The 27,356-nt window shown below is 45.0% G+C and overlaps 1 protein-coding gene across 1 annotated transcript; it reads left to right on the top strand.

The window, feature by feature from the left end:
- Positions 1 to 2,648: 2,648 nt before the first annotated feature.
- ANKRD66 (ankyrin repeat domain 66) lies at positions 2,649 to 25,371 on the top strand. Its single transcript, XM_036248698.1, has 4 exons — positions 2,649 to 2,685; positions 9,331 to 9,508; positions 21,715 to 21,943; positions 25,185 to 25,371. The coding sequence occupies exons 2-4, from the start codon at positions 9,346 to 9,348 to the stop codon at positions 25,369 to 25,371; spliced, it is 579 nt and encodes a 192-aa protein (XP_036104591.1). The 5' UTR covers positions 2,649 to 2,685; positions 9,331 to 9,345.
- The last annotated feature ends 1,985 nt before the right edge of the window (positions 25,372 to 27,356 follow it).

Genomic DNA, 27,356 nt, shown 5'->3' on the forward strand with positions numbered 1-27,356 from the left:
CCATAAGAGTAAAGTGATGTAATGTATACTTTCAAAAAGTAGGGGGAGGGGGGCGCGTGTATTAGGGAAGGAATCATGTAGGAGGTGTGGCCCCAGGTACATGCAGTTTTCGGATAACAACAGCTCCGTGTCCCCCAGGGGACCCTTGTTAGATAATGGGTTCCCTGAGGGTAGGGCTCTGTCCTTGGATCCTTCCATCATTCCACACTTACTGGTTGCTTACCAAATATTTATTTGTTGAATAAAATCAAGCTGAACTAGAAATGTTCTGATGCATAGAAAGTGTAATAAGACCCTGAGCTCTTGGAGGGTGGACATGGGGTCTCCTGTGAATCTTTTCCCACCTGTCACAGTCATTCATTAAACTCCGCCCTCCGTGACATGCTTGACCATTATTCCTCCTAATCTTTAGCTTCTGCGAGGCTGTATTCTCCTGGTTTCCTGCCAGTGCTTCTTAATCTTCACTGGTAATTCATCCTTTGCTACCAGATCTCTGAATGATGGCAGCCTCAGGCCTTGGTTCTCCCTCTCCTCTGGAGCTGCTACCTTTAAATACCACCTATATGCTGACCACGCCAAGTGTGTATCTTTAGCCCAAAAGCCACAGAATTTGGAACTCTTGTTTGATATTTGATTGCCTTACAGGTACCTCAAAACTTAACGCATTTAAAACAGAACATTTAAGCCTGGCTGGTGTGGCTCAGTGGTTGAGTGTCGACCCATGCACCAAGAGGTCGCCGGTTTGATTCCCAGTCAGGGCACATGCCCAGGTTGTGAGCCCAATCCCCAGTGGGGGTCATGCAGGAGGCCGCCAATAGATGTTCTCTCTCCCTCTCCCTTCCTCTCTCTAAAACCAATAAAGAATAAATAAATAAAACAGAACATTTAATTTAAGCTACCCTTCTGCTACCCAAACCTGGCCCCCTCTAGTCATCACTGTGCTATCAAATGTCACTGCCTTCACACCAAAGTTGTCAGATCAGAAGCCCAAAGATCATCCTCCATCCCTCCATTTCCTTCACTGCACACGTAGAATCTATTGACAAGTCCTGTTACATTCCCTCCTAAATAATTATTTTAAAATTTTTCTATTTATTGATTTTAGAAAGAGAGGAAAGGAGAGAGAGAAAGAGAAACATCGATCTGTTGAGAACAACATTCATTCATTGGTTGATTCTTATATGTGCCCTGACCAGGGGTCGAACCCACAACCTAGGCATATGGGGATGATGCTCTAACTGACCGAGCTACCTGGCCAGGGCCCTAAATAATTCTTAACTTTAATCATTTCTTTACATCTCCACTGCCAAGTACAACAGCCGCTATTCTTCGTGTGTGGACATCGCAGTAGGCTTCTCAGTGATCATGCTTTTCCCTCCAGTCTGTACTCTATGTAGAAACAAAGTCACCCTAAAATATATGTATAAATTGTGCCATCTTGTTCCTTGCTTAAAACTTTTCAGTGACTTCTCCTTGTACTTGGAATAAAATTCAAAATCTTTGTTGTGTCCTAGGAGACCTGGAATGATCTAGTCTGCCTGTACTAAACTCATCTTTTGTAATCCCCCCCCATCCCACAGACCAGCTGCATCCTCCTCTTCTTCATTTCTCACTTAATCCAAGCTGTTTCCCTCCCTCTGCCTGGAACCTCTTCCTTAGCTCCTCAGGTATCTGCTCCTCTAGTGCTCGGCTCAAATGTCGCCACTTCAGGACATCCATGATCACCCTCCTCTCCCATATTCTCTGACATTGCACGTGTTTTTTTTCACAACACGCACAGAAGTTGTCATTTGACATGCATACATTTATTTGTTTACTTACTGTCTGTCTTTTTCTCTGGACTCTAAGCTCAAAGAAGAGAGGAACAGTGAGTGGCTTGTTCTCCACGAGGCCCAGTACAGTGTCTGGCTGATAAAAAGGTATTCACTAAATACATGTGGGGAGAAAGGTAGAAAGAAAACAAACAAAAATACACGCAGGAAGGAAGGGGAAAGAAAAGAGAAAGAGGAAGTAATAAAGAATGAGAGAAGAAGAAGGAGGAGGAGGAGGAGGAAGAGGAGGAGGAGGAGAAGGAGACGGAGACAGAGAAGGAGGAGGAGGAGGGGAGGGGGGGAGGGATGGAGAAAACACCTAAAGTTTTCCTCCTTTCTTCCCTCCTTCCCTCTACCCTGGGCCAGGTGCTCTATACATTATTTCAGCTAGTCACCTTTCACAGCCCTAGGGAAAGGTGTAAAACTTCATTTTATTGGTGAGTAAAAAGAGGCTCAGCAAAGTTAAGGGCCTTGCCCAAGAGCTCCCAGCTGGTTCTGAAAGGGAGGGGCCACCTTGTCCCCACCACTCCACAGTGTCATGTGGATAGTCAGCCATTTTTTAAATGTTCATGTTTCTAAAAATATATATATATATATATATACATATATATATATATATATATTATTAAATGCTATTCGAAATGAACATGTTAGGGTCCACACTTAAAACACAGAAGCAGACTGGAATTGCTGACCAGTTTCAATGGAAGCAAGGGCCAGTCCCCATTGGGCTAGGCAGTCCCCACCTAGTGAAGCGGAGGGTGATTGACAGGCTGCAAGGAGGAAGGAGGGGTCAGTTTCCAGGGTGTGAAACAACAAGACTTTGGCAGCTAAGCCTCTGCCTGCACTGAGCTCCTCAGTTTCAAACAAGATCGTAAGTATTTTTATATTAGCTTTGTCGTCAGCTGTTTCCTGCAGTTTTTGTAGATCATTCATATCTATGAGAGCTTATATGTACTGGCTACTTTTTTACATTGAAACTCTGTACCAGGAAGATGGAAATGCAAGTACACTCAAATACACAGGGATTCATGTAAAGGAAAAGGTACTGAATTTCAGTAGTCAGAGGTAGGCTGGTGAATGGTTTGTGTTTTCTACAAATAAATATTTGTGTTTCTTAAAGAAAGTATCGTTTCTTTTTCAAATAGCCTTATTAAAATATAATTTACATACCGTACAACTTACCTACTTAAAATATACAATTCAGTAGTTTTTCATGTATTCAAAGTTGTATTCTTTTTCTTTTTTTTTATCCTTACCCGAGGGCATTTTCCCATTTTTTGTTCAGATAGAGTGGGAAGGAGAGAGAGAGAGAAAAAAACATTGACGTGAAAGGGACACATCGAGTGGTTGCCACTAGCACGACCCAACCAGGGCCGGGGACAAACTGCAACCGAGGTACGTGCCCTTAGCGGGAACCAAACCCGTGTCTCTCTGGACTGCAGGCCAATGCTCCAACCGCTGAGTCATACTGGCCAGGGCTCAAAGTTGTAAAAGCATTACCCTCCATTATTTAACTTTAGTATATTTTATCACCACAAAGAGAAATCTGTCCTTCTTAGCAGTCACTTCCCACCCCACCTCATTCCCGCCCTAGGCAACCAATGATCAACATTCTGTCTTTAAGGATTTGCCTACTCTGGACATTTCACATAAGTGGAATCATACAGTATGTGGTCTTTTGTGACTGGCTTCTTTCACTTAGCATGTTTTCTTCTCTCTCTCTCTCTTTTAATATTTTTATTGATTTTTAGAGGGAGAGGGAGAGAGAAAGAGAAACATCAGTGTGAGAACAGAACGTCATTGGCTGCCTCCTGCACGCTCCCCACTGGGGATGGAGCCTGCAACCTGGGCATGTGCCCTGGTCAGGAATCGAACCAGCAACCTTTTGGTGCACAGATGACAGCCAACCAACTGAGCCACATCGGCCAGGGCATTTAGCATGTTTTCAAGTTTCATTTATGTTGTCGCATGTATCGGCACCTTATTCTTGTTTTTTTTATTGTCAAATAATATTCCACTGTATGAATATCCTGCACTTTATTTATACACTCATCCATTCATGGACATTTGGATTGTTAGCACTTTAGGGCTCTTATGAATGATGCTGCTGTAAATATTTATGTATAAGCTTTTATGTGGACATATGTTTTCTTTTTGGTTTTTTGTTTGTTTTTAATCTTCACCCGAGGATATTTTTCCATTTATTATCAGATAGAGTGGGAGGAAGGGAGGGAGAGGGAGAGAGAGAATCATCAATGGAGAGAGACACATTTACTGGTTGCATCCCGCACGACCCAACCAGATCTGGAGATGAACCGCAACCGAGGTATTGGTCTGCGGGCCGAAGCTCTATGTGCTGAGCCAAACTGGCCAGGGCGGCGGCTTCTCCTTCTCCTTCTCCTTCTCCTTCTCCTTCTCCTTCTCCTCCTCCTCCTCCTCCTCCTCCTCCTCCTCCTCCTCCTCCTCCTCCTCCTCCTTTTGTTAGGTATATATCTAGGATTGGAGTTACTGGTCATATATAATAATTCTATGTTTAACCTTTTGAAGAACTACCAAACTGCTTTCCAAAGTCGCTGCACCATTTCATACTCCTACCACAGCATATGAGGGTTCCAATTTCTCTACATCCTTATGAACACTTGTTATTATTTGTCATTTTTAATTATAGTTATTCTAGTGGGTGTGGAGTGGTATTTCATTGCGGTTTTAATTTGCATTTCCCTAGTGATTAATAATGTTGAGAACCTTCTCATGTGCTTATTGGCTCTGTGCATATTTGTTTTGGAGAAACTTTTGTTTATATTCTTTGGCCATTTTTTATTGACTTATTTATTTTTTATTGTTAAATTGTAACTTCTTTATATATTTTGGATATAAACTTCTTATCACATATATGATTTACAAATAGTGTCTCCCATTCCGTGGTTGCTTTATACTCTCTCAAAGGTATTGTTTACAGAACAAAAGTTCTTAATTTTAATGAAATACAATTTTTTTTTTTTTTTTCTGTTGTTGCTTGTGTTTTTGTTGACTCACCTATGAGCCATTGCCTAGCCCAATGTTAGGAAGAGTTCCCTTCCTGTTTCCTCCTAACAGGTTTATTTTATTTTATTTTTCTTTATTGATTTTAGAGAGAGGAAGGGAGAGGGATAAAGGATAGAAACATTGATGAGAGAGAACATCAGTTGGCTGCCTCCTGCATGCCCCTCACTGGGCATGTGCCCTGACCGGGAATCGAATCAGCGACCTCTTGGGTTGATGCTCAACTACTGAGCCACACTGGCCAGGCTCCTCCTAACAGGTTGTTTTAGGACATACATTTAGGTCTGTGATGCATTTTAAATTAAACTGTGTAATAGGCATGAGGCAGAGGACCAGCATCTTTTGTATATGGATATCCAGTTGAGTCAGTACCATTTAGAGACTAATTATTCCCCATTGAACTTCCCTGGCACCTTTGTTGAAAATCAATTGACCATAAACATACAGGTTTATTTCAGGACTCTCACGTCTATTCCATTGCTCTGTATGTCTGTCTTTAAGCCACACAGCACACTTCGTCCCACCATTGTGATTGCTGTATCTTTGTAGTAATTTAGAAATCAAGAAGTGTGAATCCTGCTTTTTCCCTTCTTTTTCAAGATTGCTTTGGCCCTTCTGAGTCCCTTTCACTTCCATATGAGTTTTTAGGATCAGTTCATCAATTTTTCTGCAAATAAATTTAGCTACCTTCTCACTGAGAACGTCTCCTTAAATTGCAACATGGGAAGTGGTGGAATTTCCTTGGTATGAACTCAAATGTGGAACAAATGGGCTTCCTTGCGGTGTAAACCTGCTTAAAGGTTCCCATGAATGGCAAGCAAAGAGGCTTCCACACGCTGACTCTAAAAATGGTTTGGCGGCCCTGGCCGGTTTGGCTCAGCGGTTAGAGCGTCAGCCTGTGGACCAGAGAGTCCCGGGTTCGGTTCCTGCTAAGGGCACATACCTCGGTTGCAGTTTGTCCCCGGCCCTGGTTGGGTCATGCGGGTGGCAGCCACTCGATGTGTCTCTCTCACATCAATGTTTCTCTCTCTCTCTTACTCCCTCTCTCCCTCCTGCTCTATCTGAAGATAAATGCAAAAATGTCCTCAGGTGAAGATAAAAAAATAAATAAATAAAATAAAAATGGTTTGGCACCCAGCCGGTGTGGCTCAGTGGTTGAGCGTTGACCCATGCACTAAAAGGTCCCTGGTTCGATTCCTAGTCAGGGCACATGCCCAGGTTGTGGGCCTGATCCCCAGTGTGGGGCATGCAGGAGGTGGCCAGTCGATGTTCTCTCTCATCGATGCTTCCATCTCTCTCTCCCTCTCCCTTCCTCTGTCTCTCTAATATATCAATAAAGAAAAAGAAAAAAAAGTCAGTAGCCCTGGGGGCTGGGGGAAGGGGGTGGGAATGGTTTGGCTTTCTGTGATACCTGCAGGGTAGAAACTATCTAGTCCCTCTGTTTACCATTTTATCTCATCATTGATTGAATGCTCCAGTATAAGGGTTTTGTACTAAACCAAACAAGCCAAAAAGATAAAATCCTGTGCTCCGTTACCTAACATGTGTACTGAGCACGCACTTCATGCAAAAAGCCCGTCCTTGTTCTACACACTCAGAGATGCTGAAGCACTCAGGGCTGAGGCTGCGCATCTGTTATTTACACCCGCTAGAGATTCAGCCAGACCGCCTTTTCCTTACTTCGGGTCTCTCTGCTGCCTTGTAGCTCGAGCGATATTCTACTCCAAGTGTGCTCTGTGAATAGCAGTCGCTCTGGGGACTTGTTACAAATGCAGGATCTCAGGCCCCATCGCAGTCTTACGGAACCCGAATCTGCATTTTAACAAGACCCCAGATGCTTTATGTGCACCAGAGGTTGGTGACTGTAATCCACAGGCCAAACCTGGCCCCCTCCCTGATGTTGCAGGTGCATGGTCACCACCTGTGGAGGTGGGGCTCACTGGGCCAGCGCTGTGAGCCTCAGAGAGCCAGCTGAGGTCGCTCTCTGTGCCCCTGTCCTCCTCTGCTCCCAACACTTGCCTCCGGAGCCCACTTCTGTGCCTAGCCACTGCCCAGGGCCCTGCTGGTCTCCACCTGCACTTTGGGGACTCTGCTATTGTCAACTACAGGGCACTGAGCAGTGGAATCATAGTCCAGTCACCTTGCCTCCCACCAGCTGTCAATTTGTGACAGTCGGGCTCCTGGAGAGGAGAGAGAGCATACTGGGATCTGGTTGCCACTGGGGCAGAGTGAAAGGGACCACCGCCCTGGCCAGGCCCCTCCCACGTGGGCAGGTTGACCTTCACCCTGAGACTGTCTCTGGCTGAAGGCTAGTGGTCACAAAGCATGCTCACCTGCTGCCACCAACCCTTCCTCCCTGGTAACAGGGCAGTAGGGGTTTTTTGTTGTTACATAAGCATCTTGGTTTTGCCTCTTGGCCTACAAAGCCTAAACAATGTCTTATCCAGCCTTTTCAAGAGAAGTTCATGGACGCTTGGTCCACACGTTAAAGGTGCAGCTGCTTGTCCTTTGCAGCACGTGCCTGAGCTGGGATCCTCCACACGTTAGCGCCCAAGATGACTCTTACCCTTCGGGACCGGCTTAGGTCGCTTCCAGAGAGAAGTGCCTGTTACTTCCTAGTCTTGGCGAAAGGTCCTCTCCTTCTGTGGCCAGAAAATCACCACCATCGGGCATTGCGTGTGAATTACGTTACTTCCTCCTCTTCTCTCCCCTCTGGGACAGTCCTCATACGTCAGGCTGACCAGAACACAGATTGCTCCTCCCACCCCACTTTCTGATCCAGCAAGTCTGACTTGGGGCCCAATCATTAACATCTCTAGAGTATCCCGGGTGCTGCCGCTGCTGGGTCACCATTTGTGCGACTGACTAACTTTCTGAGATCTCACTTCAGTGTTGAGATAGAGGGACGTTGCTAACGACCTCTTCCCAAGGAGCTCTCTCCTCATTTTTTTTATTCTTCTGTATCTCAGCCCCTTGTTGGTTATATCAGTGATCCTCAAACTTTTCGGTCTCAGAACTTCTTTACACTCTTAAAAATTACTGAGAATCCCAGAGGGAGGTTTTTTAAATGTGGGCTATAGCTATTAATAATTACCCTGTTGTACATTAAAACTGAGAAAACTAAGAAAAAAAAAGTACATTAATTTACTTACCAAAATCGTAAGCCTAATGGATAATAATACACGTATTTTTATGAAAAGTAATTCTTTTTCTAAAATGAAAAATGTGGGAACAGGGCACTGTTTTTCTTTGTTGGCAAATCTCGTTACTATGTGGCTTCGTAGAAGACAGCTGTGTTCTCACAGCTGCTTCTGTATTCGGCTGTTGTCCTGGTTGAAGTAGGTAGAGAAAATCTGGTTTCACGCATTGATGAAGTCGGAAAAGAGGAGTATTTTATATCTTTTTCAGATATTGTAAATATTTTTCTTTGGTACTTCACCCAAACTGGACAAGTGATGGTACTTTAAAGGTTAGTTGGGATCCGAAATGATCTGTGTGCTTTTCATTCTCTAAAATTCATGCCACTAGGATCCATTGGCCTGTTTTGAACGGATCTCCTCGCCCCGGCCTGACTTTGCCATCATGCACTTGTCTTGCAGAAAATACGGGTCCGCGGAGTAACGCAGACATTCCCAACGTTGATCTAGTTCATTATTTTAAGATTCCTTTCACTAAAGCATGTGAGCAAGGGTAAAAATTTGATGAAAACGAATAATCCTTACCGCTTTCGTCTCTTTACTGACACTAGCTTTTGCCTCCCCCTGCGCGTGTGCGGTGGCGGAGGGCGCCCCCTGCCCGCGCGTCCGGGCGCTGCCCGCCGCTGCCTTTCTGCGCTCGGGCGCCGGCTCTGCACCTGGGCCTGAAACCCATCAGGGCGGTTTTCATGCTGTGTCCAGGCCAATGATCTCTTAATATTATAATGAAAGTAGTTTTGACCTCATGGATCTCCTGAGAGACTCTCAGGCAGTCCTATAGACGATAGTTAGAGGACGGTGGGTGTATGTCTCAATGCTGTAAATCATTTTAGCCCTTTTATTGGTATGTTTATATTTTGTCTATCTCCTGAATTGATGCAGCAAGAGTATTTAATTTCTAGGGAGTTCATGTTCTGTATCCAATATAAACTTTTTATAGGACTGTCACTGTATCCTCACGACAACCCTGACAAATTATACCCCTTCTACAGATGAGGCTCAGAATTACACAATCAGCTCAGAACCACACTTCTAGCCCTGGAACGTGGTTTGAGGCCAGATAACAACAAATGCCTGCCCATGGCTTTAGCCTGAAGCCCTGTAGGCAGAGTGGAGCCACTGGCAGATGCGGACCGGTGACGGGCACGCTCTGAGATCTAAACATACACTCCGCAGAGCACACCCTTGAGGCCACCCTGGCTGCGAATTTAGGATAAAGAACCTCCCTTCACTAGGAACAATGGGTTGTAGAGAATGTCCTGTGTCCTGCTTGCCCACAGCTGCTCCCTTTTGTCATGGAGTTGACCAAAATGTCAGACATGACGAAGCTCCATCAAGCTGTGGCCGTCGGGGACTTCCGTGCAGTGAAGAAGATTTTGAAGAAAGGTCTCTGCGACCCAAACTACAAGGATGTGGACTGGAATGACCGATCCCCACTTCACTGGGCTGCAATCAAAGGTGAGCGGGCAGGGGCGAGGTAGACGCCATGCCCTCGAGTCCATCATTCATGAAGGTAGCAGTCAGCAGTCCGTGTGGGGGAGTGATCCGTCCCGCAGGTCGAGCAATGAGGACTCTAGAGGGGGAGTGAGGATGAGGAGGGACAAGAGACACGAGAAATGGAGACAAGACAGGGCTCTGATCAAGTCTCGTTTATTCTGGGAAAATTTACACAATATATAGGGCAGGAAAAACAAGATCATTTGTTATCAAGCGATAGTTATTGAGTAACCACCCCAAGCACGGGTGGAACAAAAGACTGAGTAAATGGCTCAAAATGCAGAGATAAAGCAGAGATATCCTGCCTTGGGGCAGGAGATGGCAGAGCAGATTTTACTTAATGGAATGTAGAGATAAAGAAATGCAGAAGGCAGAGATATCCTGCCTTGGGGAAGGTGATGGCAGAGCAGATTTTAACAAGATGGATGCCATGCAAAATGTCTCCCACAGGTCCCCCTTTTCTTTAATTTTAAGGCCGAAATAATACCTTGAGGGGACTGTGCCTGTCTTAGGTCAGGAAACTTGCACACGGTGCCAACCTGTCCTTACCCGTCATTGGAAAGCAAGGCAGCATAAGGCCTTGTTCCTGTCTGAGGCGGTGGTTGGCGACGCGTGTGAGTTCCAGTTGCCGGTCTCTGGCTAACCAGCCCAGCGCACCAAGGTGATGAGGTTGTTGAGCTTATTGACTCACAGCTAGAGTGAGCTTCTCTGTCGGCCATTTCAAGTCTATGATAGTGGTGGACCTGTATAGACTGCATCTTAATAGCATCTATCTGCTCCTTGATGAAAGCCATCACCTTATTGAAGAGGAAGGGTCCTAGTGACACAATCAGTGAAAGGCCAAGTAAGGGGCCCAAAGGATAGTAAAAGGAGCAAGCCTAGGAGAGGGCCTAAGAGAGGGAGGACATAGGGTAATATGCCATTAAACATGGAAGAAAGGGCGGAGGAAGCTTCTGTCTTCTTCTGATTATACTGGTGCAGCCATTTCGCCTGTTCATACAGCTTCTGGATGTTGGTTTCTATTAAACGATAAAGTTGTCTTCCCACTCGGCTCCAATCCTTGCCCACGTGATCAGGATAAGCAGCAGGAGAAACATTGTTGACCCTAAAAAGAGAAAACACCATCCTCAGGGTGCAGTAGAACCCTGGGCCTGGGGTTATGATGTGTTAATTTGCCTAACAAGGCGTTCAGGTAACCACCGTGCAGATTGGGCCTGTTTATTATATATACAAACCGACCCTCGTCCCCATATTAGAACAGGGTCAGGACCATGCCAGGAATTATCTAGTGGGTCTTTCCACAGTACAGAGGCATATTGTTTTTGTGTGGAGGATTGCCAAAATCTTTGTGCTGCGGAAAGTCCTTGAGCATCCAAAGTTAAAAAATTTAAAATAAATAGTGTATGAGATAGTAAATTTCTGGGTGTCCCTTTAGTAGGGTACCATTCCCCCTTTTTTATTTTATTGATTGTGCATTTTATGGTTTGATTAGCTCTTTCTACTATACCTTGTCCCTGTGGATTATAAGGGATGCCTGTAATATGTTTAATGTGCAATTTTGTACAAAAATCTGCAAACCGGGAACTAGTGTATCCAGGCCCATTATCTGTTTTTAGGGAATCTGGCTTTCCCATAGAAGAAAGGGCACTTAACATGTGTGCAATAACATGTTTTGTAGCTTCTCCTGTTTGTAGAGAGGCAAAAATATAACCACTAAATGTATCTATGGAGACATGTATATACTTTAAATTGCCAAACTCAGGGAAATGTGTTACATCCATTTGCCACAAAGCATTAGGTACTAATCCTCTAGGGTTGACCCCTAGGTGGGGCACAGAGGTATTCTGTAAACACTGAGAGCAACTTTTAACTATTTGTCTAGCCTGTTCTTTAGTTATTTTGTGTAAAATTCTTAAAGTTCTGGCATTTAGATGATGTAGCTGATGAGTCTGCTGAGCTGCAGAAATTCCTTTTTGTTGTGTTATGGCAAGGAACAAGTCTTGTGTGGCTGCATCAGCTTTTGCATTGCCTTCTGATAATGGGCCAGGGAGACCAGTATGGGCCCTTAAATGTCCTATAAAAAATGGTTGTTGTCTTTGGTGAATTAAGGTCTGCAATTGTCTAAATAAGTCACTAGCAGTAGAGACAGTTTTAATGTGTCCTACTGTTTCCAGTAGTGGAACTGATTGTGCAATATAGGCACTGTCTGTATATATATTTAAAGCTTGATCAGGAAATGTGGCAAAAACTGCAATTACGGCTTGTAATTCTATAAGTTGAGCAGATGAGCACTGTGTATGGAATTGAGTTACCGAGTCACCAACAACATAGGCTGCAGTCCCATTAGAGGACCCGTCGGTAAACACTAATAAAGCATTAGTTAGAGGCTTATGAGATGTTTTGACAGGGAAGATAAATTCATGTCGGTTAGCAAAATCTAAAAGCTTATTAGGCGGGTAGTGATTATCAAGTTGCCCACAGTATGAGGCTAAAGAAATGGGCCATGCTTCAGTATTTTGCATTAGTCAATCAATCTGTTGATGGGTATAGGGTAAAATTATTTCATTGGGTTCCTTTCCAAAATAACATTTTCCTTGATTTCTTCCCATCATTATTAGTTGTGAGATAGCTACATAATAGGGTTCCAAGACCCTTTTTGGGGATGCAGGTAAATGAAGCCATAGCAGCGGAGATGTCTGCCAAAATACGGCTGTAGGAGATTGTTTAGTAGCACAGATTATAAACTTTAATGGCTGTCTATAATCTATAAATGTGGTACCCTGATTTTGTATGGCCTGTTCTACTATTTTCAATGACTGCCGTGCATCTGGGGTAAGTTGTCTAGGGGAGTTAGGGTCAGTATCTCCCTGTAAGATGTCATACAGAGGTCTCAATTCGTATTTACTAAGTTTCAAATAGGGAACTAGCCAATTAATATCCCCGAGTAACTTTTGGAAATCATTGAGTGTATGTAATTTGTCTAATCGTAATTCTATTTTTTGGGATGAAATACGAGTTCCTTGTAGCTGAAATCCTAAATATGTATATGGGTCAGTTACTTGCACTTTTTCAGGGGCGACAATTAAGCCATAGAATTGTAAGGCCTTTTGCATTTCCGCAAAACATCGCTGAACCTGAGATTCCTGTTCACCTGCAATGAGGATATCATCCATGTAATGAATAATATACATCTGTGCCCAATCATTCCTGACTTGTTGAAGGGCAGTAGCAACAAATGACTGGCATAGGGTAGGGCTATTAGCCATGCCTTGGGGGAGAACTTTCCATTGATATCTTTTCATAGGTTCTTTGAAATTAATAGATGGTAAACTAAATGCAAATCTTTTTTGATCACTATACCTTTTGAGACTTAAAGGTATAGTGAAAAAACAATCCTTTAAGTCTATTATTATCTTATAATATCCCAAAGGGATGGCTGCTGGGGAAGGGAGGCCTGGTTGTAGCGCTCCCATCAGAACCATAGTCTTGTTAACAGCCCTTAAGTCTTGTATCAACCTCCATTTTCCTGATTTTTTCTTGATGACAAATATAGGAGTATTCCATGGGGAATTACTTTCTGTTATATGTCCAGCTGCCAACTGCTCCTGTACCAATTGATGTGCAGCCTGCAATTTTTCAGCACTCAGAGGCCACTGATCAACCCGCACAGGACTATCGGATAACCAACTTATTTTGTCTGCATGAGTTACAGGAGAATCAGCAGCCCCTAGGAGAAATACCCTAATCCTGTTCTCTGAGTGTTTCCTGTAGGGATTAAAGGTTCGATTATGCCTTGGCTGACTTTACCCAGACCCCTTCCTGGTACATGTCCTTGATTTAACATTTGAGCCGTAATAACAGTGTTTGGACTTCCCATGATCATTCCCATTTGAGATAATAGATCACGACCCCAAAGATTAATAGGAAGGCCTGCTATGACAAATGGCTGGACGGTTCCCTGATGGCCTTCTGAATTCTTCCAAGTTAGGAGTTTGGAACTTCTCTCTGGTTTGGTGCTTTGTCCAATACCTTTTAAGTGAGTAAGAGTTTCTTCTAATGGCCAGGAGGACGGCCAACATTCTTTCTTAATTATAGTTACATCCGCACCTGTATCAATGAGCCCAGAAAATTCCTTTCCATCTAACCATAGGGTCATTATAGGTTTTTGAGGAGTGATGGTCTCAGCCCAATAAACATTGGACGATCCAAACCCTCCAGATCCTCTTTGTCCTCCAACAACCTTGTTAGTAGTGGGCAACATAGGTAAAAGCAGGAGTTGAGCAAAGCGCTGGCCAGAATTAATGGTATTGATGTTTCGAGGAGAGGCAACCATAACCTTAATCTCTCCAGTATAATCATTATCAATTACTCCTGGAAACACTTGTAGCCCTTGCAATATAACACTGCTACGACCTAGAATGAGCCCAAAAGTGTTTTCAGGCAGAGGTCCATAAATTCCTGTTGATAATGCCTGAACTCCCATTTCAGGGGTTAATACTGAGTAGGCGGAGGAACAGAGGTCCAATCCTGCACTCCCTGTTGTGGCTCGGCAGAGGTCTGAAATGGATTGTTGTTGTTGTTTGGAGGAACAAAACTCATTGCCCCATAGATTTGTTTGGGTTTTGGGGCCTGGGGCTGGCCCCGCTTCCCGTTTCCCTGAAGCGGAGGCAATGGATTCCCTTGTATATCTTTCTTTGATTTACATTCATTAGCCCAGTGATATCCCCTTTTACAGCGAGGACATAACCCAGGGGCTGGTTTGGTACTGGGTGTAGAATCCCTTTTTCCTTTGCAGTTTCGAGCGAAATGTCCTATTTCCCCACAATTAAAACATTTCCCTTTCCCTTGTTGCTGTGCCAGAAACTGCTTAACTGTAAAACCTTGCATGGCAGCCGCCATGGCCAAGCCTTGCTGATAAGCTGAGCCTATGTCAGAGCATAGGCGAATATAGCCACTTAAATCTGTCTTCTTTTTATAAGGTCTAATGGCAGCCTGACAGGCAGCGTTAGCATTTTCAAAGGCTAATTGTTTAACAAAATCAGCTCCGGCATCTACACTGCCGAAAATCCTACCAGCGGCTGTAATTAATCTATGGACAAAATCAGCAAAAGGCTCGTCTGGGCCCTGTTTAATGTTAGTAAGCGAAGCACTCATGTCTCCTTTTGTAGGGAGCTTTCTCCAGGCTCTAGTGCCTGCAGATTGTATTTGAGAAAATAATCCGGGGTCATACCGCATTTGATTATCACTCAGGGCATAATTGCCCTCTCCTATGAGCATATCAAAGTTCCATCCATTATTAGCCTGTGCATTCCGTCGGGCCATGTCGTGACAGACCTCGACATATTCAGACCTCCATAATAGGTAGTCTCCACCTGACAAAGTAGCTCGAGCCAAAGTCTGCCAGTCACTGGGTGTAAGCCACTGATCAGTTACGGACTCAAGAATATCCATAGTATAAGGAGCGGTAGCACCATATTGAGCCACAGCAGTTTTTAATTCTTTAATAACTTTAAGGTCAAATCCAGTATGATGCCTCCAAGCCTGGCCTTGCGCGTCTGTTGTTTCTGTTACGGGATATGCTTCAGGCTCCTCATTCAAGAGTGGTAAAAGAGGCGCAGGGGGAGTTTTAAGTGGCTTTTGTTTATTATTCCCTTTGGCTGGCCTGTTAGGATTGTTCAAAGGTGGAGCAGGCTTCCCAGTTTTTAGCCTTTCTATTTGTCCAATTAAATCTTGGTGTTCCTTTTCTAATTTTATTTGTTCTTTTAAGTACTCTATTTTATCTCTCAACTGTTTCTGAGGATCAATGATAGGGAAAGCAGCAGGAGCTGAGGGCAAGGCAGCTGTATATGGGGGTGGCCAGTAATTTTTATTATGATATCTGGCAGCCTGATCAGCTAAATCATCCCAGCCAACCTCTCGAGGGTCGGCCTTGGGTGTGTCATCTTTACTCTTATTTTCGTCGTCACTCTCCTCCTCACTGGAGATGTGCTGTTCAACCTCTAATTCAGTAAGGGATGGATAAATTTTAGGTTTAGTTCCGGCCACCAATTCCTTTGCCTTTTTCTTTTTTGGGGTTTTGCATTTAATTTTTACCCTTACTTCTGCTACTGCATCCTCCTCTTCTTCCTCACTTTCCAGTGAAATTAAATCTTCCTGTTCCTTACTGTCTTTAGGTGGCTCTGGGGTTAATTTTGTCTCCTGTAATATAGTTTGTCCTTTTTCTATGACATTTGCTACCACAGGATCAGATTGCCTTTGAGACAATAGCTCATTTATGAGGTTCCAATATGAAAATGCTGTGACAGGGACCTTCTCCGGCCCAAAGGTATTATAAAAATCTTGTAAGGCATCTCCTACCCTTTTCCATCTCTTTGGATCAATAGTTCCCTCAATAGGAAACCAAGGGCAGAGATCTTTGATATAATCAAAATATTTACATAAATGTTTTACTTTCACCTTTACTCCTCGTGCCTTTAATGCATGACCTAACTGTTCCACAAATAACTCATGCTTACTCATTTCTTGCCCCATGATCGCCGTTCACTTACCCGAGGGGTGCAGACGCAGCAGGTCCCCACGTCGTTCCCTCTTTTCTTTTCTTTTCTTTTTCTTTGCTTTCCTTTCTGCCGGCCACTCGAACGGCGTCCTTCACTGGATCCCCCGTGCTGGAGCCCCACGTTGGGCGCCACTTGACCCGTCCCGCAGGTCGAGCAACGAGGACTCTAGAGGGGGAGTGAGGATGAGGAGGGACAAGAGACACGAGAAATGGAGACAAGGCAGGGCTCTGATCAAGTCTCGTTTATTCTGGGAAAATTTACACAATATATAGGGCAGGAAAAACAAGATCATTTGTTATCAAGCGATAGTTATTGAGTAACCACCCCAAGCACGGGTGGAACAAAAGGCTGAGTAAATGGTTCAAAATGCAGAGATAAAGCAGAGATATCCTGCCTTGGGGAAGGTGATGGCAGAGCAGATTTTAACAAGATGGATGCCATGCAAAATGTCTCCCACAGGGGAGCAGAGAGGATATTTCTTTTTCTTTTTTAATCCTCACCGGAGGATATGCTTTGTTTTATTTTTAGAGAGAGAGAGAGAGAGAGAGAGAGAGAGAAAGAGACATCGGTGCCAGATGGATCCTTTCAGTCCCAGCACCCCCACTTAGTAGTGGGAGCACCTTAACAAGTTAGGCAATGTCTCGAGGCCTCAGTTTCTTCATCTCCAGAATGGAGACAGTAATGCTGTCTCGTGGCGAGGATTCCGTGAGGTGATGGGGTGCCGTGCCCATCAATACTACTCGTCCCCTGCCCTCCTGACATCGAACCGGATGGAAGCGTTCTTCCTGCAATAGGACAGGACTCTGTCCTGGTCATTGCTGTATCCTCTGTGCCTACCACGGCTCAGTTACAGGCCTGGAGGAGTGCGGTGGCAGAAATTCTGCCAGTGGGCTTGCCAAGGCCTTTGGCAACAGAACACCATTAAAGAATGTTGTGAAAGAAAGTGTTATATAATCCACCTTGCTTTCCTTTTTTTATTTTTTATTTTTTTATTTGTCCTCAGGGAGGACATTTTTGTATTTATCTTCACATAGAGTGGGAGGGAGAGAGGGATAAAGAGAGAGAGAGAAACATCATTGCGAGAGAGACACGTCGACACACCACCAGCCAGGGCCGGCAGTCCGCCTTGCTTGCTAAGAAACGGTCTTGGTTCCTGTCTGGAGAATGGGTTGGCAGGAAGCAAAACCAGCCGCAGAGAAATCGGTTGGGAGGGTTCTGCAGAAATTTCAGTGCTAGCACACCTTGTAGCAAACATTTGCTAATGCTGGGGACTGTACTATGTGCTTTAGATCTGCGATTGCACTTGCACTTCACAAGAACTCAGTGAGGTAGGTGGTGACTGAAAGGTTGGCCGAAGGAGGAACACACCTGGGTTCGGGCAAGAGAACTTTACTGGGGAGTTACCTGCGCAGCTGACTCCTAAGGCGGGGTCAGCGCCAGACTCTAACAGGCAGGGTTATACAGGGGGTGTATGGGTGAGGGGCTGGCAGCCCTGAGAGGGAGAGGACAATGTGATTTGCTACTTGCGTAGGTATAACCGCAAGGAGACCAAGGGGATCTCCACTCCCAGGGTGGTTCAACCTGGATATCTGGGGTAGTGATCTGGAACATCTTGTTTCTCAGAATTATTTTCATATATCAAGGGAGGAAGAAGCTGGAGACCTTGGTATATATCAAGGGAGGGGGGAGTTGGAGACTTTGGCTGCAACCCAAGCAGTGATATTCTTAGTTTATAAATGAGAAAACGGACCCTTAGATATCTGCCGCTTGTCCAGGGTGCCATCGTTAGTAAATGCTGTTTATCATTAACTATGAACCCCCATCTATCTGGCTGGAAAGCCTGTGCAATTAATCTCTTTGCTAGCTATAATGTAAGTGGGACTTCAAATATTTTTTTTTCTTTATCCTCACCTAAGGACATTTTTCCATTTTTTGTTCAGATAAAGTGGGAGGGAGAGAGAGAGAGAAACATCGATGTGAAAGGGGCACATCGAGTGGCTGCCACCCGCACAACCCAACCAGGGGCGGGGACAAACTGCAACCGAGGTACGCGCCCTTAGCGGAAACCGAACCCCGTTCTCTCTGGACCGCAGGCCGACACACTAACTGCTAAGCCAAACCGGCTAGGGCTCAAATATATATATATATATATATTTTTTAATTTTAAATCTTTATTGTTGAATGTAGAATGTATTACAGATGTTCCTCATTTTTCCCCCATTGACCCCTCGTCCCCACTCCCACCCCCCTCCCGCCTTTTCCCACGCTATTGTCTGTGTCCATTGGTTATGCATATAACTTCTTTGGTTTATTTCTTCCCACCCCCCAACCCCTTTCCCTTTGAGGTTTGTCAGTCTAGCAATGAATTTGTTCTTCTTAATCCCTTCACCTTTTTCACCCATTCCCCCAACCCCCTCCCATCTGGCAACCAACAAAATGTTCTCTGTATCTATGAGAATGTTTCTGCTCTACCTCTTCATTTTGTTTGTGGATTCCATTGTTGATAGATATGTATTCACTGCCATTTTGTTTGTTCATATATTTTACCTTTTTCTTCAAAAAGACCCTTCATCATTTCATATAATAATGATTTGGTGGTGATGAACTCCTTTAACTTTTTCTTGTCTGGGAAACTCTTTATATGGCCATCAATTTTAAATGTCAGCTTTGCAGGATAGAGTAATCTTGGTTGTAAGTTCTAGCTTTTCATCACTCTGAATATTTCTTGCCACTCCCTTCTGGCCTGCAAAGTTTCTTTTGAGAAATCAGATGACAGCCTTATGGGAACTCCCTTGTAGGTAACTAGCTGCCCTTCTCTTGATGCTTTTAAGATTCTCTCTTTGTCTTGAACCTTTTGCATTTTGATGATGATGTGTCTTGGTGTGGGCCTCTTGGGGTTCATCTTGTTTGGGACTCTGTGTGCTTCCTGGACTTGTATGTCTGTTTCCTTCACCAAGTTAGGAAAGTTTTCTGCCATTATTGTTTCAAACAGGTTTTCAATTTCTTGTTCTCTCTCTTCTCCTTCTGGCACCCCCAAGATGCGAATGTTGTTATGCTTAAAGTTGTCCCAGAGGCTCCTTACACCATCATTTTTGGGGATTCTTTTTTCTTTTTGCTGTTCTTATTGGGCATTTTTTGCTTCCTTATATTCCAAATCGATGGTTTGCTCCTTGGCTTTACCTTCTCTACTATTGAATCTGTGTAAATTATTCTTTATTTCAGTTAATGCCTCCTTCATTTCTGACTGTGCATCCTTCATTTCTGACTGGTCCTTTTTTATGCTCTTGAGGCCCTCACTAAGTTCACTGAGGCCCTCACTAAGTTCATTGAGCATCCTTATAAGCAGTATTTTGAACTCAGCATCTGTTAGGTTGCTTATCTCCATTTTGCTTAGCTCTTTTCTTGGGGTTTTGTTCTGTTCTTTCATTTGGAACCTGTTTCTTTGTCTCCTCATTTTGGCTGCCTCCCTGTGTTTGTTTCTGTGTATTACTTAATGAGCGGTATGGGGCTGTCTGAGACCAGATGGTGCTGGTTTGAAAGAATTTAGGAAAAACCTGAAGCAGGATCCAAGACAGGCCAATCCTATGGTTAAGCAAGTGGCAACAGCTTGGGTGGGCCTGAAAGTTGGGTGGGGCGGGGCGGGGCCTCAGGGAGTCACCAGGGTGGGGCTACCAGTGTGAGCCAGGTTGCTGGAGTCCCAGATATGGCTTCTGTCTGCCGCCCCCCGGAAGGGCTCACCAAAGGAACAAAGGCCTCTTACAGCACGTTTGTCCCCGAAGAAGCCCCCTCTCCAGCCCTCGCTCCAGTGCCAAACAGCTCAGTTCTTCCCTGTATGTCTCTGGTGCCCCTCGAGCTGCCTCCCCTCCGAGCTTAGAGGGAGAGAGTCCGATAAGTCTGTGCGCGGGCCCTTTAGGGAGCTGCCTGGGGCTCCAGCCGCTTCAGCCTCCCTGAGCCTCAGTTCCCGCTGGTTTTTCCAGCCAGAAGTGATGGGGACTTCTCTGCCTGGCACTGGAACCCTGAGCAGGGCATCTGGTGTGGGACGAGGACCCCCCCCCCCCCAGTCCTCAGGGTGTCGTCCTGATTTTTATCTGCCACACGTGGGTGTGGGACCAGCCTGTCCGCCTGTGCCCCTCCTACCAGTCTGGATGTGGCTGCTGCTTTAATTCCGTAGTTGTAGGACTTTTATTCAGCTTGATTTCAGGTGGTTTTGAATGATGGTTGTTCTGTAGTTTAGTTGTAACTTTGATGTGGTTGTGGGAGGACAGATACCGCGGTTACCTACGCCGCCGTCTTGACCGGAAGTCTCTAGTTGAGGTATAATCAACTTGCAATATCATATCAGTTACAGGTGTACAACATAATGGTTTCATTTTTGTATCTATTGTGAAATGATCACCACAAAGAGTCTAGTTAACATCCATCGCCATCCACAGTTACAAGAACTTTTCTCTTGTCATAACTTGTAAGGCCTATTCTCTTAGCATGACCTTTTATTTTATAACGGGCACTTTGTACCCTTTGACCACCTTCACCCACTTCACCCCCACCCCCACCTCTAGAACCGCCCGTATAATCTATTCTCTGTACCCATGAGCGCAGGTTTTGTTTTTTAGATTCCACATGTGAGATCATATGATATCTATCCTTCTCTGTCTGACTTAGCATAATGCCCTCAAGGTCCATCCATGTTGTAGCAAAATATTTGTTTTTGAAATCAGCCTTTAGACAGCCAAAAGCAGCGAGTCTTGCCAGCGGGCATAGGCAGGTGCAGGGACTTGGGAGGGGAGTGTCTGGGAAGGAGCTGCGGGAATACTCAGAGGGCCTCAGCCCCTGGGTGAGCGCTTGGTTCCTGGGGGCAAGGGTGGGGCACTGCGTCCCTCCTGGGAAGAGGGAAAGGGAGGGAAAGATACTAGGACATGGGAGGGGCCTCAAAGGCCCTCCTTTGTGCTCTCCAGACTAGCCCTGGTCTCAGGCCAGAAGAGACATCTTAATCTTCACTTTCTCACTTTTTTTTTCCTTTCTTTTCTATTTTAATTTTCTTTTTTAAATTTATTTTTGTTACAGATGTTTCTCCTTTTTCCCTCATTGACACCCTCCTTCCCCTCCCTCCCCGCCCTGTCCCCAGCTTTGTTGTCCATGTCCATTCTTCATGCATACATGCATATAAGTTCTGTGGTTTATCTCTCCCTGCCCACCCCCTTTTCTGGGGATTGTCAGTCTGTACCCTACTTCCACGTCTCTGGGACTACCCTGTTCTTCAAACTGTTATGTTCATTATATTCCACAAATAAGTGAGATCATATGATACTTGTCTTTCTTTGCTTGGCTTGTTTTGCTTAGTATAATACTTTCGAGGTCCCTCCATGTCGTCTCAAAGGATAAGAGATCTTTCTTTCTTACCGCTGCATAATACTCCATTGTGTATATGTACCACAGCTTTTTTATCCATTCGTCTGCTGATGGACACTTGGGCTGTTTCCAGATCTTAGGTATTATAAATAGTGCTGCTATAAAGATGGGGGTACATATATTCTTTGCGATTGGTGTTTCAGGCTTCTTAGGGTATATTCCTAGATTTGATTCCCCCTTTTCCTTCTTGGTGCATTTAAGGGCATTTGGAGGTGCTGAAGCTCCTCATACGATACGGAGCCAGACCCTGCCTGGTAACTGACGTGGGCTGGACCCCAGCTCATTTTGCAGCTGAGTCGGGCCACCTGAAGGTGCTCCAAACTCTCCATGCATTGCACGCCGCCATCGACGCCCCTGACTTCTTCGGAGACACCCCGAAGAGGATCGCGCAGATCTACGGGCAGAAAGCCTGCGTGGCGTTCCTGGAGAAGTAAGTTCCACCTCTTCCCAGCCACAGAAAGGGAGAGAAACGGGAGCCTGCGATCAAGGCCTTTGCCAACTCAGTGATCTCAGGTCGCTGAAAACCAAATGAAGAAATCCAGGCAACTGTTGTTTGAGTTGTTTTATTAATTTTTCACGGAAATGACTAATTTGGTGTGAAAACTGTAGTGTGTTAAATTATGCAAAATCTATTATTTTTAAATTATACAAAATTATCATTTCTATAATTACATATTATTATAATTTTAATACCATAACATATAATTATTATAATTATTGTTTTAGATTAAACAAAAGTGATCTCAGATAAGAGGGGTGAGCCACCAAGTTTGAAAATGGGACACGGTGTGAGACAGGCCATTGTGCTGAATCAGCTCCCATCCAAGTTACCAGGGAGTCTTGTTGATAAATCAATGGCCTCTTCCCAAGTCACATTTCACCTCCACTTAACTTGATATCTGATAGTCTTGAACCCCTCCTCTCTTGCTTTATCTGATGCTATACTCTCTTCTAATTCTCCTTCTACCTACCTCTCTGACCACGGCCGCTCGTCATTTTGTCTACGCTCCCATTTCTGCATGCTTTGCAGATGCTGACTTTCCTCGGGGTCCTGTCCTTGTCTTTCCTCCAGACTTTCCCTGAGTAATCTCAGCTCCCCCCAGTGACCAGCGGGGTGGCTGAGCATGAAAGGCACCGGGAATAACTGGAGTGGGGGAGGAGTGGTTCCTCCAAATAGTCGGGAGTGCTGTTACCAGGAAAACCAGGCAGACTATGCTGAGCAGACAAAAAAACGCATCATGTGGAAGTCATCTCTACTTATCCTCTCCAGGAACTTCCCTCTGACAGTCATGGGTTTAGAGAGAAGGAATCCTGGTCAAGGGGAAATTCATCGGGACCTTGAAAGATGTCTACGACCTGGCCCAGGAAGTAGAGAGAAAGTTTCTTGATTGGGAGGAAAGATGCCAAGGTTATGCGTAGGCTGTGCGTACATGGAGGTGAGGAGGAAGAGTGGAGTGGCCTGGCAAAGCAGAGCATCGCTCTGGAGAGAAGTGGAGAATGGGGTTGAGGGGGTGGGTTGGCGACCGTAGTGAGCTGGGCAAGCGTATGAGGGTGAGCTCGTTAGGGGACTGATCACAGTCACTCCTGCAGTGGAAGGGGCCGCGGTGCTGTGCGGATAGGACTGCAGGCACATGCACTGTAGGCAAGGAGATCACTTAAGGAATTTCTTAAAAATTTATGTTGCAAGGTGAGCTCCTGGGCAAGGATGCTGAAGAGGACAGATGTAAGAGAGTTTTTTGTTTTTGGGGTTTTTTAAAAATATGCTTTTATTGATTTTTTAGAGAGAGAGGAAGGGTGAGAGAGATAGAAACACCCATGTGATAGAGAAACATTGATCAGCTGCCTTCTGCACGCCCCCTGTTGGGGACTGAGCCCACAACCCGGGCATGTGCCCTGACCGGGAATCAAACCCAGACCTCTCAGGCCACTGAGCCACACCAGCCAGGCTGTAAGAGAGTTTTGAAAGAAGTCTAGACAGTATCTGACAATTTTCTGAAAATTCCAGGGATCCTAGCAGGACAATTCAACTTTTGCTCCAGCCTCACTAAGTAGTACATCTCTCATTCAACACATACTTGGGAGTCCTGCTATGTGTAAGGCATGGAACTAGATTCTAAAAGGGATTGGAAGATAAATCAGATAGAGTACTGGGACATCAAGAATTTCTTTGTCTGCAGGGGAGATAACATGTTTACCTAAATAACAAACAGCAACACAGGACCAGGGTCCTAAGCACAGGGCAGGGGCGGGGACACTGACTGTTGACAAGGACACAAGGTATGTGGTCTGATTATTGAGAGGTCACGTCCAGCTCTTGGGGAGAACAGGGCTAAGGGCACACAGACTTGCTATCCTCTGAATGAGCTGTGCTTTGTGTGATGTTTTGCACTTAAAATACTGTTTGCCCTGCCTGGACCATCATTCTTCATCTCAAATTCCTTCCATTGATCCTCATGTTGGCTAAGATTTTATCTCTGTGAAGTGGCTTTTACCTTTTTTTTTTTTTTTAATCCTCACCCGAGGATTGCATTCATCTTCAGATAGAACGGGAAGAAGAGAGGGAGGAAGAGAGAGAGAGAAACATCAATGCAAGAGAGACACATCGACTGGCTGCCACCCACACGACCCCAACCGGGGCCGGGGACCAACTGCAACCGAGGTACGTGCCTTTAGCAGGAACGGAACCTGGGACTCTCTGGTCTGCGGGCTGATGCTCTAACTGCTGAGCAAAACTGGCTAGGGTGATTTTTACCAGTCTTTAAGCAAGTCTCACACTCATCTTTGCCCCATATACAAACTGGTACATATATACACTGCTCATTGTCCATGAACCCATGGAAATCTATTCATCTATCATCTATCTACCTATTGTCTGTAACGATTCTCTACATGAATTCATCTATACATATGCTGCATATGTAATTATGAATCATTTTTATTTTCTTCCTTATGTTTCTGTACTTTTAAACTTTCTACAGTGAACAAACGTGGCTCTCATAACTAGAAAGAAAATAAAATTTCCAGTAGATTAAGAAAAACAGCCTCAGCCCTGGCCAGTTTGGCTCAGTGGTTAGAGCGTTAGCCAGTGGACAAGAGAGTCCTCGGTTCGGTTCCTGCTAAGGGCACGTACCTCGGTTGCAGTTTGTCCCCGGCCCCGGTTGGGGTTGTGTGGGTGGCGGCCACTCGATGTGTCTCTCTCACATTGATGTTTCTCTCTCTCTCTTCCTCCCTCTCTCCCTAAAACAAAAGAAAAGAGAAACAGCTCGTAATAATGTGCTGGTTGTTGTCTAAAGGTGAGCACTGTTAAGAATTGGTGCTTTTGCCCTGGCTGGTTTGCCTCAGTGGTTGGAGTATCGGCCTGCGGACCAGAGAGTCCTGGGTTCGGTTCCCACTAGGGGCACGTACCAAAAAAAACAACAACCCAGAATTGGTGCCTTCTTCACGCTGGGTGCTGGCTTTGAGTCTGCTAACATCCACTCCCGGCGTATGGTTTTTCTCCACCTCCAAGGGTTTCTTTAATGTCGGAGCCCTCCCTAAGTGTACGCTTGGAAATGCTTGAACGGGGCCTCCTTCCTTTGGCGTGGACCCCTGGGGCACCCAGGCTCTGTGCCGAGGGTGGGAAGAGAGGCCCAGCTCCCTGCATGCCCCTGAGAGCCCTGTCTCCCCCCCAGGGCCGAGCCCGCGTGCCGGGACCACCGCCGCACTGCCAGGCAGCAGGGGCTGCCGCTGGACCAGTGGGACCAAGACTGGGAGGCCAAGAAAAGGGAGATGGAGCGATCTCTTCCTTCCTCGAATCAAAACACAAACAAGAAAAAGCCTAGGGGGAGTCGAGGCCCCACCACGAGAAGGAGAGTGTGAGAAGGCTGGGCCGAAGGGGCTGGGGCCTGTATTTTCTGGTAGGGGGGGGGGGGCTTTCCAGGTACCAGAGCAGAGGTCGTCAGGCTGTGTTGTCTTTGCCTGATTTTACCTTTGACCATTATCCAGATGGCTTCTCCCGGGGGCTCAGACCTGTCATTCATCCTGGACGTCTTGCCCTGATGCTCTCCACACAGGCTGTTGTCTTCCTGCTAGTACCTTCTGTCCACAGAATTACCAGCAGGAGACAAATGTCAAATGCTTGCAATTTGTCACCACTGATTTGCACTCATCAGCTCCTCCTGACCCCCATATGCAACTGTCACATTTCAGAAGAGCTCCTCCTGAGGAAACTACATTCTTTAAATGCAAAAAAAAAAAATCTCTAGAATCACGAAAATCCTATTTAGTCATCTATGAAATGATTTGCTGTCGCATAGGCCAGGCAAAGAGGTGAACGAATGTATCTCCCAGGCTCCAGGTCCGTCTTTTTGTGGTGGAGCAGGCCACCATCGCAGCATGGCCGTTTTCTACATGATCACCTACCCCGGAGGAGTCTCTGCGCAATAGACCAGCTCAGCAGGTCATAACCGCAAGTCCTGACTTGGATTAACTTTATCCTATGTAAGTAATGAGAGATGGTGTAAACTAATGGGATATGATTACAACTCTACTCATTTAACTGTGTATTTTAGGAAGACTAATCCAGATCAGGTATTTCCAATGAAAACAGTGTATCCAAATTGAGGTGTGCTATAAATATAAAATACAAATTCGACTGTTGAAGGCTTAGTACAAAAATGTAAACTAGATCATTAATACTATTCAATATTGAGTACAAGTTGAAATGATAATATTTTGGATATTGTGTTAAATAAAAGACATTATTTAACATGAATTTACCTCTTTCCTTTCACTTAAAAAAAAGTGGCTACTAAAATGATGTATGTGTTTTTTGTTTTTTTTTCTCTCTATCAGACAGCATGGCCACAGGAACTAAAATAATATTTACATCAAGCCACTGGCCTGGTGCACTTTAATTAGCTACCCCACATTCTAGGCTTACTCATTTCTCTGCCTGAAGTAATCAATTTGGGGCACCTAACATCTTTCTTTCTTTCTTTCTTTCTTTCTTTCTTTCTTTCTTTCTTTCTTTCTTCTTTCTTTCTTTCTTTCTTTCTTTCTTTCTTTCTTTCTTTCTTTCTTTCTTTCTTTCTTTTTCCTTTATTGATTTGAGAGAGAGAGGAAGTAAGGGGGAGAGAGAGATAGAAACATTGATGAGAGAAAACATCGATTGGCCGCCACCTGCATGCCCCCCACTGGGATTTGGCCCACAACCTGGGCATGTGCCCTGAACAGGAATCAAACCGGCGACCTCTTGGTGCCTGGGTTGATGCTCAACCCCTGAGCCACACCGGCTGGACAAGGCACCTAACATCTTTATTACATGTTCCTCAATGCATGCTTATGTTAATACAGGCCATGTTAGGTTTGAATTTTCTGAAATGAATAAATGCTTGAACATCCTCTAGGAAAAGAGTGTAGCTAGGAAGACCCCTTTCTAGTGTTCACCCCCCCAGCATCAGTCGCCTTTCTCTGTGCCCTGCAGTTCCCAGGGGTGGTTCCCGCTTGCCGTGTCCGTGCTCCTTCCCAACCAGTACAGACAGTAGAAGACAGCTGGCTCAAGCTGGACCATTATGACTTTCCTGGGACCTTGAAAAGTGTCTTCTTGAGAAGGTGGATCTGTAGCGTAAAACCTCCGAAGTGTGGAGTGGCTGCTTCTCCAAGGGCACTCAGAAAGGAGAGATGTGTTCTGCAAAGAGAAAGTTTCCAACTTTGGTTTCTTAGTCAGGAAATTTGTGAAATACTGCTTTCATAATATTATTTCCTCTTTTGATTCACCCCCGCCCCAGCAACCAGTCTTTTCTAAGTCAGTTTTAAGGTCATGGGCTTATGAGTCAAGCAAACTTGGATTTGTAGTCTCTTCT

Source organism: Molossus molossus, unplaced genomic scaffold, assembly GCF_014108415.1.
Source record: "Molossus molossus isolate mMolMol1 unplaced genomic scaffold, mMolMol1.p scaffold_m16_p_8, whole genome shotgun sequence".
Classification (NCBI taxonomy): domain Eukaryota; kingdom Metazoa; phylum Chordata; class Mammalia; order Chiroptera; family Molossidae; genus Molossus; species Molossus molossus.

Excerpts from the sequence above, each read along its gene's own strand:
- ANKRD66 (XM_036248698.1), top strand. The coding sequence starts at position 9,346 with ATGGAGTTGACCAAAATGTCAGACATGACGAAGCTCCATCAAGCTGTG. Across the intron at positions 9,509-21,714 it reads TCACTGGGCTGCAATCAAAG|GGCATTTGGAGGTGCTGAAG; the intron begins GTGAGCGGGCAG and ends GGTGCATTTAAG. Across the intron at positions 21,944-25,184 it reads TGCGTGGCGTTCCTGGAGAA|GGCCGAGCCCGCGTGCCGGG; the intron begins GTAAGTTCCACC and ends TCTCCCCCCCAG.